We start from the raw sequence: 16826 nt of genomic DNA on the forward strand, positions 1-16826 counted from the left end.
CCAAACTGTGGTCCGTGATAAGTGCCCTGCAAAACTTTCCTAAATATTGTTTACTGTTGCAAATCTGACAAAGCTTCTAAAGTTTTTCTCAACAAACACTGAGGTTCCTGCTAACCCACTGTCCAAAAAGTAATCACTCTTTTAGGTGATATGACAAAGCTGAGAAGAAAAACAAGTGCTGACTGGTGGTCCTAACCATGTCCCACCCCTTTTTGGACACAGCAGTCTACAAGTTGCATCTTGCACATCGCAGGGGTTCCAGACTGCTGCTGTTTCCCCCTAAGGGAAGGTGTTGCCTGGCCCCTAGAGCTGATCCTTCCAGGGAAATTATGCTCCTACATCTTCCCTTTGCTCAATTAACATCTGCTGTTGTTAATTTGGCAACATTTTGCTTCTAAATTCTGTAATGAGGGTGTGTGAGTGGACAGCGTGACAGAGCAACGGTCATTTTTACCGTGTATTAACGTGTCTTCCCTCCTTCCCCTCCAACCCTAAGCAGCGTGCTCGACAGCACAAGTCGCCTGGATGAAGAACACAAGCTGATCGCCAGGTATGCAGCAAGGCTGGCAGCAGAAACTTCTTCATCAGTAAGTGTTTTAATTAAAAAAAGGTACTTTCCTTCTGTCGTGTTCCAGGGGCTTGGCAAGATTGGGGAAATTACATCTGACAGTCTTAATGATTAATGGATTATTTTTCCCTATCCTTGTCATCAGACATTGTTATGCTTCAGTAATAACACTTTTATGCAGTCCATTTAAAATGAAGAGTCCACATACTAATGCATATAATCTATATACTAATGCAATGGTATTTAAACAATTACAGCAAAGGGAATCTGACGTCTTGAACTTGGGAAAGACTAGAAAATCTTATCTGGACTAGCTTTGGTTAAAGGTTAATGATTTACTGCAGTGGGAAGATGGGGTGGTGAATCCATTTTACTCTTTAGTTCAAATATCAAGGCCACTAGGGCCCTAAGTGCTGAGTATTTTAAAGAATGATCTTCAGCAGGGTGACTGTAATGACCCCCTGCATTAGCCCTGGCTCCCATTTTCATTTCAGAGCAATGATTATTCTGCTCTATGTATCCCAAGATAGAAGGTGATGACAGGCTAAAACCTCACTAACTATATTCAGGAATAAGAGAGAATGAAGCAGGAATCTAATCGAAGTATATAAAATCTTAAGTGGCACAAATAAGGTCAGCCTAGTTACTTTTTTTCCATCTCAGCACATTTGATAGAACAAGGGACCATAAATGATGGTTAAGTGAAAATCATCTGTCATGGAAGATTTCACACTACCCGCAGCTGTGGGGGAAGAAAAGGGTGCAGGGGTGCTCCTGGTCTGCCAGCCCAGCCCAAATCAATCCCTTCTAGAGGCGTGACACACAGTGTTTCAAATTTAAGGCAACCTGTAGGTTATGGTCCTGTTTCTGAAGGATGGTAACTCTTTATGGGAACAAGATTTCCCGTTAATAATGTCTCTGGGTAGAAACTGCCCCTGATATGGGGGAAAGCTTAGGAAACAATATTTAAGTAGCTTTTAAATAGAGCTGGTTTAAAGGAAAATGCTGAATTTCTCGTTGCCATATGTCTGTGCTCTTTGAACAAAAGAGACGGAAGGAAAAGAAAAGGTTTCTGTATACAGAGATCTCTCCAAGCACAGGAGTGGTACCACATTAGGAGCACAGTGGAAATTTTTAAAGCTTTGCTGACGGTCATTCTGGTTTTTAAGGAATGAAATATATTAATAACACTGGGCATTCAGGATAAAGATATTGGTTCCCCCTGTATCAGTCATGACATCCACCAGTGTGCATCCTTTCTTCTTTATGCACTGCTCTGCTTCCCTGTAGTTGGAGTGTTAATGGGAAAATGTATCCATAGCAGAAAAAATGGTTACAGGCGTAAGGTACTGTCCTTTCCTCACAGACAGTGCTAACAAAGGTTAGCACTGAGATTATCTTCATCCTTGTTGAGGGTCCACCTCCTGGAGGAGGAGGTGCCTGGCATCACATAAAATTGGGCTCCAGACTTACACTTCACAGGGCTTTTACGGTGAGAAACACTCAGATCACAGCAGTAACTCAGCAGAGTATTTTTTAATGTCTGATTCTTTCAGGTTGGAGTTAGAAATAAATGGATATCTTTGATAGCGGTGAAACTTTAAATGTCTTGCTCTGCATTGTCATTGATACAAAACTGAAATACAGGAGTGTGAACAAGGAGAACAGTATTTGCTTATTGCTGATGAACATGAAAAAAGCATAGTCCGATGAAGCTGTAGTGAGCGCTGCCTAGTTTGGTAAGAAATAGTGTAATTCCCACTTCATTTTATTGGGAAAAAACGGTTCTGCTGTACCTGAAGGACTGGGGAAAGAGGTTTCCTTAAGTACCATCAGAGTTTATAGGAAAACTTGGCCAAATGGGCCACGCAGCCAGACTGAAAACTGAGTACAGCTTTCAAACTGAAAGTAAAACCCTACTTTCAAGAGAACAAAGCATCACTGCACTGGAAACACATCCCCTTCTTTTTGGAGAGAGACACTGTTTTTTTGCTTCAGTGCGTTCCTCTTGTCTGTAGTATCAAAATTAAGAGCCATATCACAGCAAATGCCTGCAGCAGTGCCGTTGCCTTTTACAATCGGTTCAGAGGAAGCTCCTTGAAGAAGCAATGAATGACAGGATGGTAAACACTGAGTCTTATTTACTTTAGCACTTACCCTGCTTTTACTAGCAATGGCGCCATACTGGTATGAGCACAATATGGATGCTCTTTTTTTAGTGTAGGCAAGCTTGCTACTGCATTTTCTGTAAGCAGATTTCGCAGAACAGATATGTGTTGAACTCATGGGTGCACGCTGGCTATTCCTCCTTCAATGCAGCCTTGTCTTTTTCACAACAGCAGCAGGGTCAGCAGAGAGGGGCATCAGATATCTCCTTCACCATTGATGCAAACAAGCAACAAAGGCAGCTGATTGCAGAGCTTGAAAATAAAAACCGGTAAGCGTCCACAAAGTACCTGGGTTTGTTCAGTTCCATATATTGTGTATGTTTGTTTGTTTCCTGACATTTTTTACCACCTACTTCTGTGCAACGTGCTTATACATGCACATACACCTCCCCCTAGGAAAAGCACAGGGCACAAAAAGGTCCACAGAATACAGCAAAGGCTTTGAAATCCATAGCTACCCTGTGTTTTAATGAGTGTACTGTTCAATGACGTGATACAATCATCAATACTTTACTGTTTCCAGCTGCTGTTTGTTAAGAGTTAAAAAAAAAAAAAAAAAAAAGCCTGTCCTGTTTCAAACCCAGATTAACTTTGAGTTGGATCCTCTGGAGCACTATAACATGAAACGATAAAAGGATCAGTCACGCTGGTAATGTTATGCTCCCCTGCTTTTATTTGTGAAAAAGATGATTAAAGCTCTCCAGAACACAGTCTGCCTGGGAAAGGTTTGCAGAAAGGTTAGCAGCAAGTTAGGCTGCTGATCAAATGAGACACTAGGTACGGATGTGACCGAGACTGAGAGAGAGTGTCCAGGAGAAAAAGGCTAGCTGGCCCCAAAAGGGAGTGATGCCCGTTTGTTAGCAGCAGAGGATCTGGCCCTGAGTATCAGACTGCCTGGTGCCATGAAATACGGCAGCAGAGCTCTGCTTTTACTGCTGGACTGTAAAATAGAGGCCAGCCCAGACCAGATGGTTTCCTATTCCAAACTCTGCACTGCCTTCTGTCACTGTGTGATGAGCCACCAGCTCCAGTCTTGATTTGTCTTTCATAGTTCGAGGCTGCCTCCTGACCGTCTGCTATCCAGCACGTTGTGAAGAAGAGACAAAATGCACGAAGGTTTCAACCTTCTGCTGCAAAGCTTTGTATTAGCCTTTTGACAGCGCTCCAGGGCTGGCAAGCCAATCGTAACAAGTCCTATTAAAGTGCTTCTCCGTGAATTGTTGACCGCTCTCACATCTCTTCTTACACTAGTAGTATTTTTTGAAGTGCTAAATATTTTCTCTGATACTCAAGAAGGGCCAGATAGGTTATTTTAATTTTTGTTAAGCTCACGTGGTGCTTGAAATGTTCATGGGGAAGAATTAAAAGGGAGCAATTTAATTAAGCATAGAGCTATTTCATGTCTACCTCTGGTTTTTGGGGATCTTGAAGAAATATTTCTCTTTATGGTAAAATCCTAAAACATTGTTCAAAAAAATATCCAGAGGCTTCTCCCATTGCTGAGGGCTTCTTTTGTTGCTTGGAGCCCAGTCATTATATTTACGTTGATGAAGAGCTACGTACAATCATACTTTTTCTCCTCTTGTGACGTCCAGTGAGCTGGTTTTGTGGAAAATTACTGACTTGTATTCTTCTGCTTATTCTCCTCCTCAAGAGAAATCCTACAGGAGATCCAGAGGCTGCGACTTGAACATGAGCAGGCGTCTCAGCCCACGCCGGAGAAGGCACAACAAAATCCCACTCTCCTTGCAGAGCTCCGGCTCCTGAGGTATGTCCGCAGCAGTAAAACCTCTGGCCATGACTGGGGCCAGCCAGTCATTCTCAGTAAGAGAAGAAATAAGAGAGAAGCCCGGCTTATGGTTTTGGGGGCTTTTTAAAGTAAATAACACAACACAATGTGTATTTTTTGTCCATTTTTGGTGCAGGCTGTAGTCCTAGAAGTAATTAAGCTTATGCTTTAAACAGCATGCATGAGGAATCTCACATATTACTCATCTACATTAAATTAAGCATGTGCATTACTGTTTGCAGAGTTAGGCCCTTAGGTCATTTGGAATAGGTCCCCACAGCCCTGTCCAAATGCCATTAATTATATGGGGGGAAATGTCGTTCTGTCAGAACAACTGCTTCTACAAGGACTTCTTTTTTATGCTAAAGTAAATAGAGAACTACATGAAAATACAGCCAGAATTAGACATTCATTTTTGGAAATTTCCCCCATGTGTTGGACTCTAAGGAGAGGTCAGTTCTCTTCATGGTGCAAAACCAGGCTGCAGGATGATCCGCCTTGTCACATGGGAAGGGAGGAGTAAGGTCATCTGCAGCAGCTGAAGATTTGGAGAATCGTTTCTCCAATTATCCCACCAAGCTAAAAACATTGATATGGATGTGTCTGAATGTTAATTAGGATGCTCTACATGGATTTACTAATTGCCATGTGTGTCATATTGAAGAAGTACAATAGTCATTGGCCCTGATCTGCAGGCTCCCTGCAAGTCCTGACATGCATGTTGTGAGAGCCAGACAGAATCCGGTAAGAAGTATTCAAAACACTTCATGTGAATAGAGTGTAAACACTTTCTTTCTAGTGAAACAATGCTAGATTAAATTTTATCCCCCTGCATAGAGCAGTTCTCTCATGAGAAGACTAAGGAACACTTAGCGCTCCTCACACAAGTAATATTTTAGTGGTCTGATTCATAACCAAGGGAAGTTACTGTAAGAAATTACGCTAAATTTTTTCTTTACAAATACTGTATAGTTTTACTATGGAGTTTTTCACACTAAAATGTTTTTCTGTTTCACAAATCATTTCCTTTCCAATCTGAAGACAAATTAGCTTCTTCATTTCTACAAGTGATTTTAGTATGTAATTACTTCTAGATATCTACAGGCAGGTGACATTCTGTGAGACATATAAAACTGACTGTGAAGAAAGTGAGTACACCACATAAAATACACCAATAATGTAGCTCCTGTGCATCAAGCTTAAAGTATATTTTAAGCAGGTTTGGGAGATTAGCTTTCTAGGATGTAGTTGACAAATAAAATTCATTATCCGTAAAAAAAATTCAAATGATTGTGCAGTGTTAGTGGACTGACTACTTAATTATTCCCTCTTTTCAATTTTGCTACACATATTAAAAGCATAATATCCTTATTTGAATTTCCTGACATGGGATGTCCCTAGGGCAGTGATGCTGAGTTCCTCAATTATGATATCTTTTCTGATTTAACATGCAGCGTCAGAGTCAGAAAATAACTTTTAATCTGTGGGGTCTGTGCTGCTTTGCATACCTTCTAAGATGTTGAGCATTTGAGAGGCAAAAGATTGGCTTTTGATTTTCTGTGGAATTTCAACCCCGCCTCAAATTCCTAGACACTTAAGATGTCATGAGGCTGTTCTTATCATGTGTAAAACAGAAGGACTCAGAAGAGCAGCACTGATTTATGTCTGTTACCCTGCAGATTTTGGGGGCTTGAAGCAACTAGGAGAGTAGGGCAATTTAATTTCATATAATATTATGAAATGCTGGAATCTGAAAATTATGTTGTGGATACCTGTCCCAGCATCTTTCACTAGCTGCTATAGTGTTGCACATTTGCCGAAATGAGATTCTGAACACAGCATTCCTTCATATTACTAGGGCAGTCTTGGAGACAGGTTGGAAAGCCCATTGCTTCCGAGAACTTGCTCTGGCTTACAGAAGGAGAACAAAGTCAGAGAAGCAGTCTGTACGTTGCACGCTGCTTATATCCTCTGTCCCCGTAGAATGAATCTAAAACCCAGCAGAGGTCTGTGCTAGGACCTGCCACTTCGAATTACATGGATAGAGTATCTTATTTTTATTAGCAGTTTCTTAAACTTAGTTGCTTTTGTACAGTTCATAGCATTTCCAACCATTACATGCCTGGAAAAGAAAAGCCAGCACAGGCAACTTGTAGCAGAAAATACATTAATCCTCCAGAAGAGTAAATACAACCTGGCAGTTTTACTATATGATCCTATTATATAGGTGAGAGAGAGCACACATGAGCAATCCTGTAGAAATCAGTGTTGCTTATATCAGTAACTTCTCACTTACAGAGAAGGCTCAACCTCATATTTCCCAAAATATGGGATATGTACTTAGTGTTGTAGGCTGTGGTGCTTTTCCATCTAGGATTAAATTGTCATATTTTGTAGGTAGTACAAGGCTAATGACATAGTGGTTTTATGTTATTAGCAACATAGTAGTGTATAAAATGCACCTAATATGTATATTTTTCAACAGTAATGTTGTTAATTATGTCATCGTTTCCAGGAAGCAACAATTTTATTTTGTATTTATGTGGGAACCTCTCACACAATTTAGTGATTGAACATATGCAAGTGCTGAACCCCCTGTCCTGTGCAGTGGAGCTGTGCAGAATCAAAGCTGTTCCCATTCATGGGGGCACAAATTGGCTGTCACTCGGAGTGGCTCAGTATTCACACTGTCACAGGAGCAGCACTGGATTCTGAGTCCAAAGAGCTGTTTTTCAAGCAGTTATATCTCCACTATGTGACAGTCTTACTCCTGCTTTCAGGGAAAAAAAAAAAAAAAAAACCAGAAACAAAAGCAGATTGCTGTGGTTTTCTGGCTGAATTTCTGAACTCTCTTAGCTTCTCTGATATCTCGCTTTGTTCAGTGCCCCTGCTGTAATTTCGTGTCCTTCAGGGCATGGCTTTAATTTCTCATGACAGCTAGTGAGGTTATTGACTAGAGAGATCCAAAGACAAAAATTGCCAGGCATTCCCACAAGGGAATGTAACACAAATTTGTTTGAACCTCATTGGTACTTTGGAGAAAGGTCTGTGTCAGTGTCTTTTTCCTAATCACTATATTCAGCCCCATGAATATTCTCAGTATGAGGCAACTCTCTAGCTTTCATGTAGCCCCATTTCTAAGCACTATGCTGAATTCATACAGTGTGTTGGCTTTCCTGCGATCTATAGGCATATACCTCATAGTCAGGCTGGGGAAACGATGCAGTTAAAAGCTGCTGACGCTGTGAGGGGTAAGCTCTGATCGGATCTGCTTGTTTCTCAGACAGCGGAAGGATGAGCTGGAACAGAGGATGTCTGCTCTCCAGGAAAGCCGGAGGGAGCTTATGGTTCAGTTAGAAGGCCTCATGAAACTGCTGAAGGTAAGGAGCTCCACCTAATACTACCAAAGAGAACAGGCAGAGTGAGGCAAGAGAGGAGAGGGAGGAGATATGACGACAGAACTCTGCAGAACTTGACTATTTTCACCCATAAAATTTGGCTTTGTTTCCTTCCTTTGCTATATTTTGCCTTGGTCTTCCAATTCAGGGGTTTCAAATGATGCTCAGATGATGATGTTGTTCCTGTAGTAAAACTGCATCACCATTGTCACCTACTGCTAAGTGGATGGAACATCAGAGACAGACTCTGAACTATTGAATAATTAATACAATCCTTTAAGTAATACTGCAGCATGATGCAATACAGTCCTGTTTTGCTCTTTTGTAGAAGGATTTGACTGCATCTCTAGATTTCAGGCTAGCAATCTCTGGATTGACCATTCGACATGTCCAAACACAAAATATTTTGTGGTCTGGTTTCAGGTGGTTTTACAGTTTTCTCTGTTGAGGACATCAAATAAAAAAAATAGAAAAGAAACAAACTGACACGTAAACCGAGTTAACTAGTAACTGTGAGAAAAACAACTCAGCGCTGTACACTATTACCTACTCCAGCTGACAGTACAGAATTGCTTTTGCTAGTTCCTTTAACTTTGCCCATTCAGTTGCTCGTTCTGCCATACATCCCATTTGACAACCACATCTAACTCTCTGATGTTAGAGATGCTTCCCCAACAACACTTGGTCATTTTCATAAATAAAGAAACAAGCCCTTGTTAAACAAATGAAACATGCCTCAACAAAGGATCTCAGTTAAAAATGAAGATCTCAAAAAGCATGTGCATTTTTAAGACAGACTAGGGTAAGATGGAAAATGTGTCTTTATTTGCAGAATCCAGCCCTATTTTACCTGATGTGCCTCAGGACAGATGATGTCAGAAATTCACATTGGAAGAAAGTGCTCTGAATGGCATAAAAGTCTGTTTCATTGTTGGCCATGCCAGATAAAATGAGTGCAGGAAAATTCAGTGCAACTTGGGTCAAATATGTCTCTGATAACAGCAGAAAGAATTTCACTGAAATCCATTTAGCAACGTGTATTTGCATCAAAGGATGAGTTTGACCCCTTATGTCATTTGCACCTCCTCAAGCACAGGCTCCTGCAGCCACAATGCAGGAATTGGTGGCACCCGAGCAGCAGAGCCCACCAAGTAGCCAGCAGATTATTGGGAGCTGGAAGTAGACAGTATACTTTTCACTCTACCCATGAAATGCTGCAGTGCTACAACTAGCAGTCAGGGCTGCCTGCTGTCATTGCACTGCCTGGACAAAGAGAATCTGGGGTAGGAAAGGGTAGTAGCTTTCTGCACACTTTGCACTGTTCTGGTGTTTCAAAGTGTGCAGAGGTGGGACCATGACCTGGTCACATACCTCGACTGTACCTTTAACCCTGTACTCCAAATTTGGCCTTGGTTTCTGTTCTTCACTTACATCCTGGCTAATCTCATGTGCTGATCCTCTTTTTCTTTAGGAAGAAGAATTGAAACAGGTAGTAAGTTACCTCCTTACTGGAGGCCTCACTAACTCCTAAATGTGGTTGTTTTCCTGTGATTTATTTTACTTCCTTTGCTTGAAATGTGTGTGTGTTCTTTTGACCAAAATTAACACTTTGCAATTCTTTCACACATTATTTTCAAGTATCCTGGAGCAATTTTCACAATTAAACATCCTAGCCCTCCAGAAAGTGAGTCATGGCTACAAGGAGTCTTGATCTTTTTCTCACTCCTCTAAATAAGAACATGTAAGATACGGAAACCACCACCCAAAAGTACTGAAACCAACCTAGAATATGAATTAAAGAACACTTCTACTGTAGATAACATTTTGAAAAGGTAATGAGAATTTGGAACTTTAAGAAAAACATAACTGAGTTTAAATTAGACCAGGGCAATGAGTTTGAGGCCCCACTTTATACAGAAAAAGTCAGGGCATTGTGTGCACATCTTTTAACATCGGTCCTGATGTTAACAGTCCTGTGAGTCTTCAGGAACATCATGTAGTTTCTAAATGGCTTCTGCAACCTGGACCAAAAAGGGCAAGTATTTATAGTACTAATGGTAAATTTTAGATGATTTAATTGTATTGGAGCTTTTTATTATCAAAATGGATCTTGGAAAGATATTAGACTAAAAAAAGCACTTTTCAGACAGCAGTCTGATTTATGAGACTGATAAAAATGTTTCATTTTAACAAAACACATTTCCGCTTGCGTTCATCAGCAGAACTACAGTCACAAGGTTGATGTGTTGTGTCTATGGTAGAGCATGCAGACTTTGTAGGTAATGCTCACCTTCATATAACTAATATTTTGGCTAATTTTTGTAGAGCATCAATCCGTTGCACACAAAAAAATAAATCCGACCAAACATCACCTGCATGTAAGAGCTGTTTTTTTCGATTCTGCAGTATTGAAAGATCTTCCATTCATAAAAGAGAAGTTTCCCACGTGACAAGAGTTTTCCTATCATATAAAATGTTCACTGGACAGTACAAGTGAAAGCACATTTTCAGGCTGTTATGAGGTATTATTTTTTTCTTCCAAGAGTAATAGCCTCACTGAATACCAGGTGATGATGCTAAGGAATTACTCTCACAATTTTCCATTAAATGATCCCCATTACGCTGTGCCATTTCATGATCTGTTGAAAGAAACAGGATTAAATTAATTTCTGGAGGAATTCAGTTGGAATGAGCAGCCTGGCAATTCATCCAATGCTTACGAACTTTCTATTTCTCCCCTGCCCTTCCTTGAGAAAGGATAATGAGTTCTTCACATCCATGTCGTTTGATGAGGCAGTGTGACAGGCTTTCCCCATATGTCATCCCAATTCAGTTCCAGCAGAGGGAGCAATGGACTAAAGCTCCTGTAAAGCCAGTTTTTATTTCAGGCATTTTATCCTAAGCGTGCATGACAGTTGGTAGTGGGAAATCTTTTCCTGTCTAGCAAGGGTTAACTTAAAATCCATAGCAGGTTGGCTATGGATGGTGAATTAAATAAAATACATGGAAGTTTTCCTAAAAGGCGTGAGAACATTGATAGATGCAACTAAGTACAACGTAAAAGCTGAAGCCATTCACATATCCCTGGTAGCTCCCCTTTCAGCATGCCTTAGTCCTCAGCTGGTGGGGCTGCCGAGGTTTGGGAGCAATTCGATGCTCAATTTCTCCGCTGAGATTACCAAGAAGTCACTACTGATTATTATCACAGGTTTCAGGCCATTAGCTCTAGCCCGTGAAAAACACGTTTCACCTGATAACCAGTAAGCAGGAATTCAAACCCATCCCAATAGCATTCCATTCCCACAAACGGGCTGAGGTGGATCTAGATGAGTAAAATATAATTGAAGTGTTCACTTCTCGGAAATTAGGCATTCCCTAATAACCTCTTGTTTCAACTTGCTGTTCGTCAGTTCTGTCTGATACTGCCCAAATAGTATAAAAAGAGAGCAGTTTTTTACTGCAGAGGGGACTCCAAATGCTTCATTTCCCTGTGCTTCCCAAACAGTTTGTTCCAACAAAAAAGCTACAGATAAGAGAGCACTGTTTATCATAAACACAAGATCTCAGTCATAGCTGCAAAGCAGACACAAGGGTAAGCACCGGTGTACAACAGCTTTTACATTGCTCTTGTGGGAAAATTCCAGTGAAGAAGTACTGGCAGGCATCTGTTATTTTTAGTAAATAAAATGCCTATTCTGAAGTCCATTCCTTTAGTGTGACCTGACTACAGGAAGCAAATTTTGTCCGTTTTTTTCTCATCTTCTCTGAAAGTTCCCACTGTTGTCGGTGTCCCCTAGAACCAAGACCAAAGGCAAAGGGGAGCTGAGGAAAAAGGGCAAGCAAAAGAGGGAGCTGGGAACCAGAAATTATTTTGCAAATTTGTTTCACAAGGGATGAAACATGCCCTGTCAGGACATCAAAGGAGATAGCTGTAGATCCCAGATCGCCTCCCTGATGGGGACCTCCAAGGACCTTGGAACATCTCCAGGTTGCTCAGTGCCCTGCCTCTGGAGGACTAGAGATCTGCATTTCTGCTGGAGTGGGTACAGATAATTCCAGAAACAGGAGAGCATCTGGCCTTTATGTATTTGACTTCCCTTTCATCCATCATTTAAATGTTTTAAAACCAATCATTAAAGAAATTTTAAGTGTTAAATCCTCCATTCCCCCATCAGTAATGTGCTTATTCCTCATAAACCTAATTTGCCCTTGATGTCTTTCTGGTGATAATGTCCCTTAGAAAGGGGTGATAGGAGAAAAGAACAAATAGCTTAGTATTCTGATGCATTATTTATGGTCCAGGGCAGGAATTTATAAAAATCTCAAGGGCAATGCTGCACTCCTCCTGCAACGGGCTGCTATTGGCTTTTTTAGAACATATTTGCCAAACCATATCAGGGCTGCAGTGGCAGCCACTACCAGAGTCAAAATAAATGCCATAGGAAGAGTTAAGAAATTCTCCTGAATTCTCAAAATAGAGCCAGGGTGAGGGAAACACCAGCCCTCAGGTTACTTTTCACTGTAAACAACCAGGGGCATGTGTTACACTCAAGCCAACTCCATCCTTGGCATCTACCAAACACAGGTTTTCAGTCAAAAGCCATGTGCAGTTTGGTGTGGGCTCCAGCATTTGTTTTTCCTTATGTGGATACACGTTCCCAGGGGTTTTGAAACAGTGGATGAAAAGGGCACTGTGTCTCTTGGTATCACTCACCCAGCTGTGTTTGTAAAAATGACTATTTTGTCAAGTCTGCTTGAATTTCAGCTAAGTGATACTAACTGTAAGGTGCTAACAGCATGACATTTTATATGACTGGTGTTAAAACATTTTCACTTCCAGCAGCTAAACCCATAGCAGGAATTTATATTGCCCTATCCCCACAGTGTTTTGGGAGTGCCTGAGTATATCCTGTAGAGCGAACAATTTAATAGTATGATTTAATAGCAGCTTAAAATAGTTCTCTGGCTCCGAATAAAAAGCAGAAAGCTGTATTATTTATTGCAAGTGTCAGACTTTATGTGACTGAGAGGTTGCACATACCGTGAACTTCTCCTGCAGGGAGGCAGAGGGCACGGCTGTGATCAGCTCTCAAGGCAGCGCTCTGATGAAAGGGGCTGTTTCAGTCCCTTGACCAGGCTGTAAGCCGCGGCGGTGCCAGCATCTTTCCCTTTCTCACAGCCTGAAGGGGTTATGTTGTATCAAACATGCATGCCAGCTAGGGGAGTGAGAGAGGGAAGAGGGCAGAGAGAAGGTCTATACTTCAGTGCATATGAACTTGGAATTTTTTTTAATTTAGCTGCCTGACATTTTCCCATGCTTAAAGGAAGTCAGATCTTGACTCATATTTTCCTAATTAGTATTCTTCTACACGGAAGCCTTGCTGTCTGCTAACAGCTGACTTCAGTATATTTCTTTTAGCAAAATTAGCATTACCCAACTGATTTACAAACAGCATGATGCCTCTAAGCTGAGGGATGGGTGACGAGGACAGCAGGTGAGGGCTCTTGCAAAGACCTGTTTAACCCCTTGTGATTGTTTTGCAGACCCAAGGGGCAGGCTCCCCACGTTCCTCACCCAGCCACACTATCAGTCGGCCGATTCCAATGCCCATCAGGTCTGCCTCTGCCTGCTCCACCCCAACCCACGCACCTCAGGACTCTCTGACTGGGGTGGGAGGAGATGTGCAGGAAGCCTTTGCACAAAGTAAGTCTCATTAATAGCTGGTCTCAGGTACTCGGAGACTGTTTGAAAAATCGTTATTTCTTGTGGCTAATAACTAAATGAATGTGAGCATCTGGGTTACATGCAATGAAACAAAACAATCTGCAACAACTGTGTTTTGCCATTGAAAATCAACTTTGTCAGCCATCAGACTTTGCTGTCAAAGCAAGCAGGTAAGCAGAAACTGGACGATGATGACAAATAATGGATTTTGTGGCAAGAGGGAATTTTAATGCAAGATGGTCAGACCATTATCAGTGCTCTGTTAACCAGAAGAAGCAAAATTGCCATTGAGTTCAGCAACGCTTTGTCATTGTGTTTGGTTTTAAATAAAGACTTTGCTAGGAATAGATGATACAATCATAGAATTAGTTCAGGTAGAAAGGGCTCTTGTAAGTCACCATGTCCTCCTGCTCCAAGAAAGAGGGCTTCAAAGTGAGATCAGACCATTCAGGACCTTAACCATTTGAGTTCCCAGTTGAGTTCTGGATGGCTCCTGGTATGCATTTTCCGCAGCCTCTGTTTCCAGTGTTTGACCATGCTTACTGTGTAAATTTTTTGTCCTTGTATCTGACTGGAACATCCCTTGAGGCAACTTGTGACTGTTGTCCCTTGTCCTTTTGCTTTGGGCCTCTGAGAAGGGTCCAGCTAGGCTAGACAGGAATCAAGTCTGGAAGTCTAGATGAATGTGTTTCCAGAAAACTGCCATAGGCTGCACCATGTTTCTCACTCCTCTTTCCACATCTTTGTCAAGTAACAATACATTTTAAACCAATTACATTATTATGTTGACTACTAAAGAAAATAGTCTATGTGATCTAAATGAAGAAATATTCCTTCTTTTTCTAATCTGTTCTGTCCTTAAATATTTACATTACTGCAATTCTTTTATTTGAATAAATTTTTTCCCCATTTCCCTAGTACAAAACAAACGTAAATGGAGCTCTGGAGTTCCTCTGCTCCAGTGGAAGCGTGTTTGTTCCCAGGAGCCCAGTTCAGCCCTCTCATGCACCCTTCCCCTTGGTTTTCGTGGGAGTTGTGTCTGTGTGTATATCTTAGGACAAGGTTGAATCTGTAATGCAATCAAGAACTTTCTGCTAAAGTGCTTGTCAATTCACGTATTGAACATAGGCATAATTCCCAGTCCCAACATAACAGGGTGCTGGATGTCTCATTTTCTGTGGCAAAAGAAACAGGCAAGAAATATTTTTCTTCTTTCTGCTGTGAAAAAAATCGAGACAAGCAAAAATATGGACCACTAACCCCTATGCTGTTATAGGACAGTTTCTTCCAGAACTAAGAGTAAGAGAAATAATGTAGTGGCCACAATAAAATATCCATAAATAATACTAAGGCTGCCTCAGGCAAATGCTTTTTAAGTATATAAATGTGTTCTGTTCAAGATAAAAACAATATAAAAAGGTTAGCAATCACATTTTAAAACTGCTGCATTTGATAAATATCTAGCTTTATGTCATTATTTACCATATTCTTTAGATGGGAAGGTCAAACCCAAAGAACTTGAAGCCAGCCATTCTGTCACATCTTGACATATGACTTGGCGGGGGTGGGACTGAGATTTTACGGCTCCGTTCTGTGCTGCACCAACAGTGATCTGCCAATATATACATAATGCAGACAAGCCACAGTTAAAGCATGGTTTATCTTGGGTGTTTTTTTTTCTCTTTCATGATGTTTGCAATAGTTCAGAGATAGATACAAAATTGAGAAGACTTTAGAGGAGGAGTGACTGTCTGAGTGTTTGTGTGTGTGTAAGAGAGAGATTAACTACTTTAATTTACATTCCAGTAACCATTTGCTAATTGATATATTTAAAAAACCTCTTTAAGATATGGGGAACTTTTTAAAATGTATTGGTTTACATTCAGCCAGTTTTAAAGAACCTACAGCAGTCAAATCCTGCCAGTTCCTGTGAATAACCCATTCTGTGAGATTAGAGATTCCATGGGATATATTGATCATTCAGCTACAATAGGAGCTATGTTTGGGATTTGGGGGAGTTAAGCATGCGTTATCCACAGCCTGCTCCTAGGGAAGGAGTATTTCATGCAGCTCACAAGGGTCTTTCGTGATTGATGGTTAAGGGAATATTGCCAGGTTCAGCAGGGAAGCACTTCTAGATCCATTATTAGAAAGAGTTTAAAAGCAGCTTGGGGCTGTTTAGAGAGGCAATAGTGCTTCCTTTATTAAAGAGAGAGAGAGAAAGAGAGAGAGAGAGAGAGAAAGTAAATTATGGAATATACAAGAAAGTCCTTGAGCTACAGGAGAGGCTGAGAGGGAACAGAGAAGAAAAATCCATATCAGTCTTGATGAGGTCAAGTATGTTTCTTCAACATTTGCCATAATTATGTGGCAAATACCTGGCAATAATGGTGTCATTAAACAGAGCTGTGGGAACTTAGAGAAAACACTTCATTTCTTCCCTCCTCCCCCACAGACATTGTAAATGAGTTCACGCTGGATTTAATCTTCCAGGCCTGGTCTGCTGGTGTCACCACACAAATGCAAGCTTGATGGCAATGAATAATCTCCGCATATCTGGCATTGTGATTAAATGAAGCATGAGGGTAGGCTTCTGCTCTTGCATACAGCATAAGTAAATGAGGCCATTCTGCAGAGAACTGTTCTGCACGTGTCCCTCGTAAGGACTTTTTTACCCTGAATTATCACAATGGCAGCTTTCGGCACGGTTAAAACTGCTTTCAACGTATCTCATGAAGAATATTAACACTGTGTTTTGTCTGTCTCTTGCTTCAGGTGCAAGACGAAACTTAAGAAACGATTTGCTGGTGGCAGCAGATTCAATCACCAACACAATGTCGTCTTTGGTAAAAGAACTAAATTCTGGTGAGCGAGGCTAACGAGGGTGGATAGTCACCTCATTAATATTTCACACATATTTGAAAAAATGGGAGGTAGGAAAATATAAACCAACAAAAAAGCAGTGTAATGTAGCTTCAAAGCTTTTTATGCTGTTAGAAAGAAGTCCCTAAATAACAGCTTTGGGAATACAGCAGTTCTGAAAGCCATGGGTGTAGAGGTGCAGCTGCATACAGTGAAAACTTTGAGAAGTTTGTATGTGATTCCACGTGGAGTGGGATTTCGCTATTCAGAATTTCATTCAGTATAGAACATATAGGACCTGTTATAAAATGCAGTC

At 41.0% G+C, this 16826-nt stretch overlaps 1 protein-coding gene across 17 annotated transcripts in view; it reads left to right on the plus strand.

Annotated features, from left to right (window-relative positions):
- Nucleotides 1-16826, plus strand: part of DTNA (dystrobrevin alpha) — a 233951-nt gene that overhangs the window by 202539 nt on the left and 14586 nt on the right. For 10 of the 17 annotated variants that reach the window (XM_049821425.1, XM_049821415.1, XM_049821434.1 and 7 more), the window contains 6 exons: nt 497-587; nt 2908-3005; nt 4391-4504; nt 7809-7905; nt 13468-13627; nt 16424-16513. In XM_049821425.1, coding sequence (XP_049677382.1) covers nt 497-587; nt 2908-3005; nt 4391-4504; nt 7809-7905; nt 13468-13627; nt 16424-16513 — 650 coding nt within the window. The remainder of the gene's footprint in view (nt 1-496; nt 588-2907; nt 3006-4390; nt 4505-7808; nt 7906-13467; nt 13628-16423; nt 16514-16826) is intronic. The other 7 variants (XM_049821471.1, XM_049821412.1, XM_049821451.1 and 4 more) reach the window with 3 other exon arrangements.

The sequence above is a fragment of the Accipiter gentilis genome, chromosome 2 (genome assembly GCF_929443795.1).
Source record: "Accipiter gentilis chromosome 2, bAccGen1.1, whole genome shotgun sequence".
NCBI lineage: Eukaryota > Metazoa > Chordata > Aves > Accipitriformes > Accipitridae > Astur > Astur gentilis.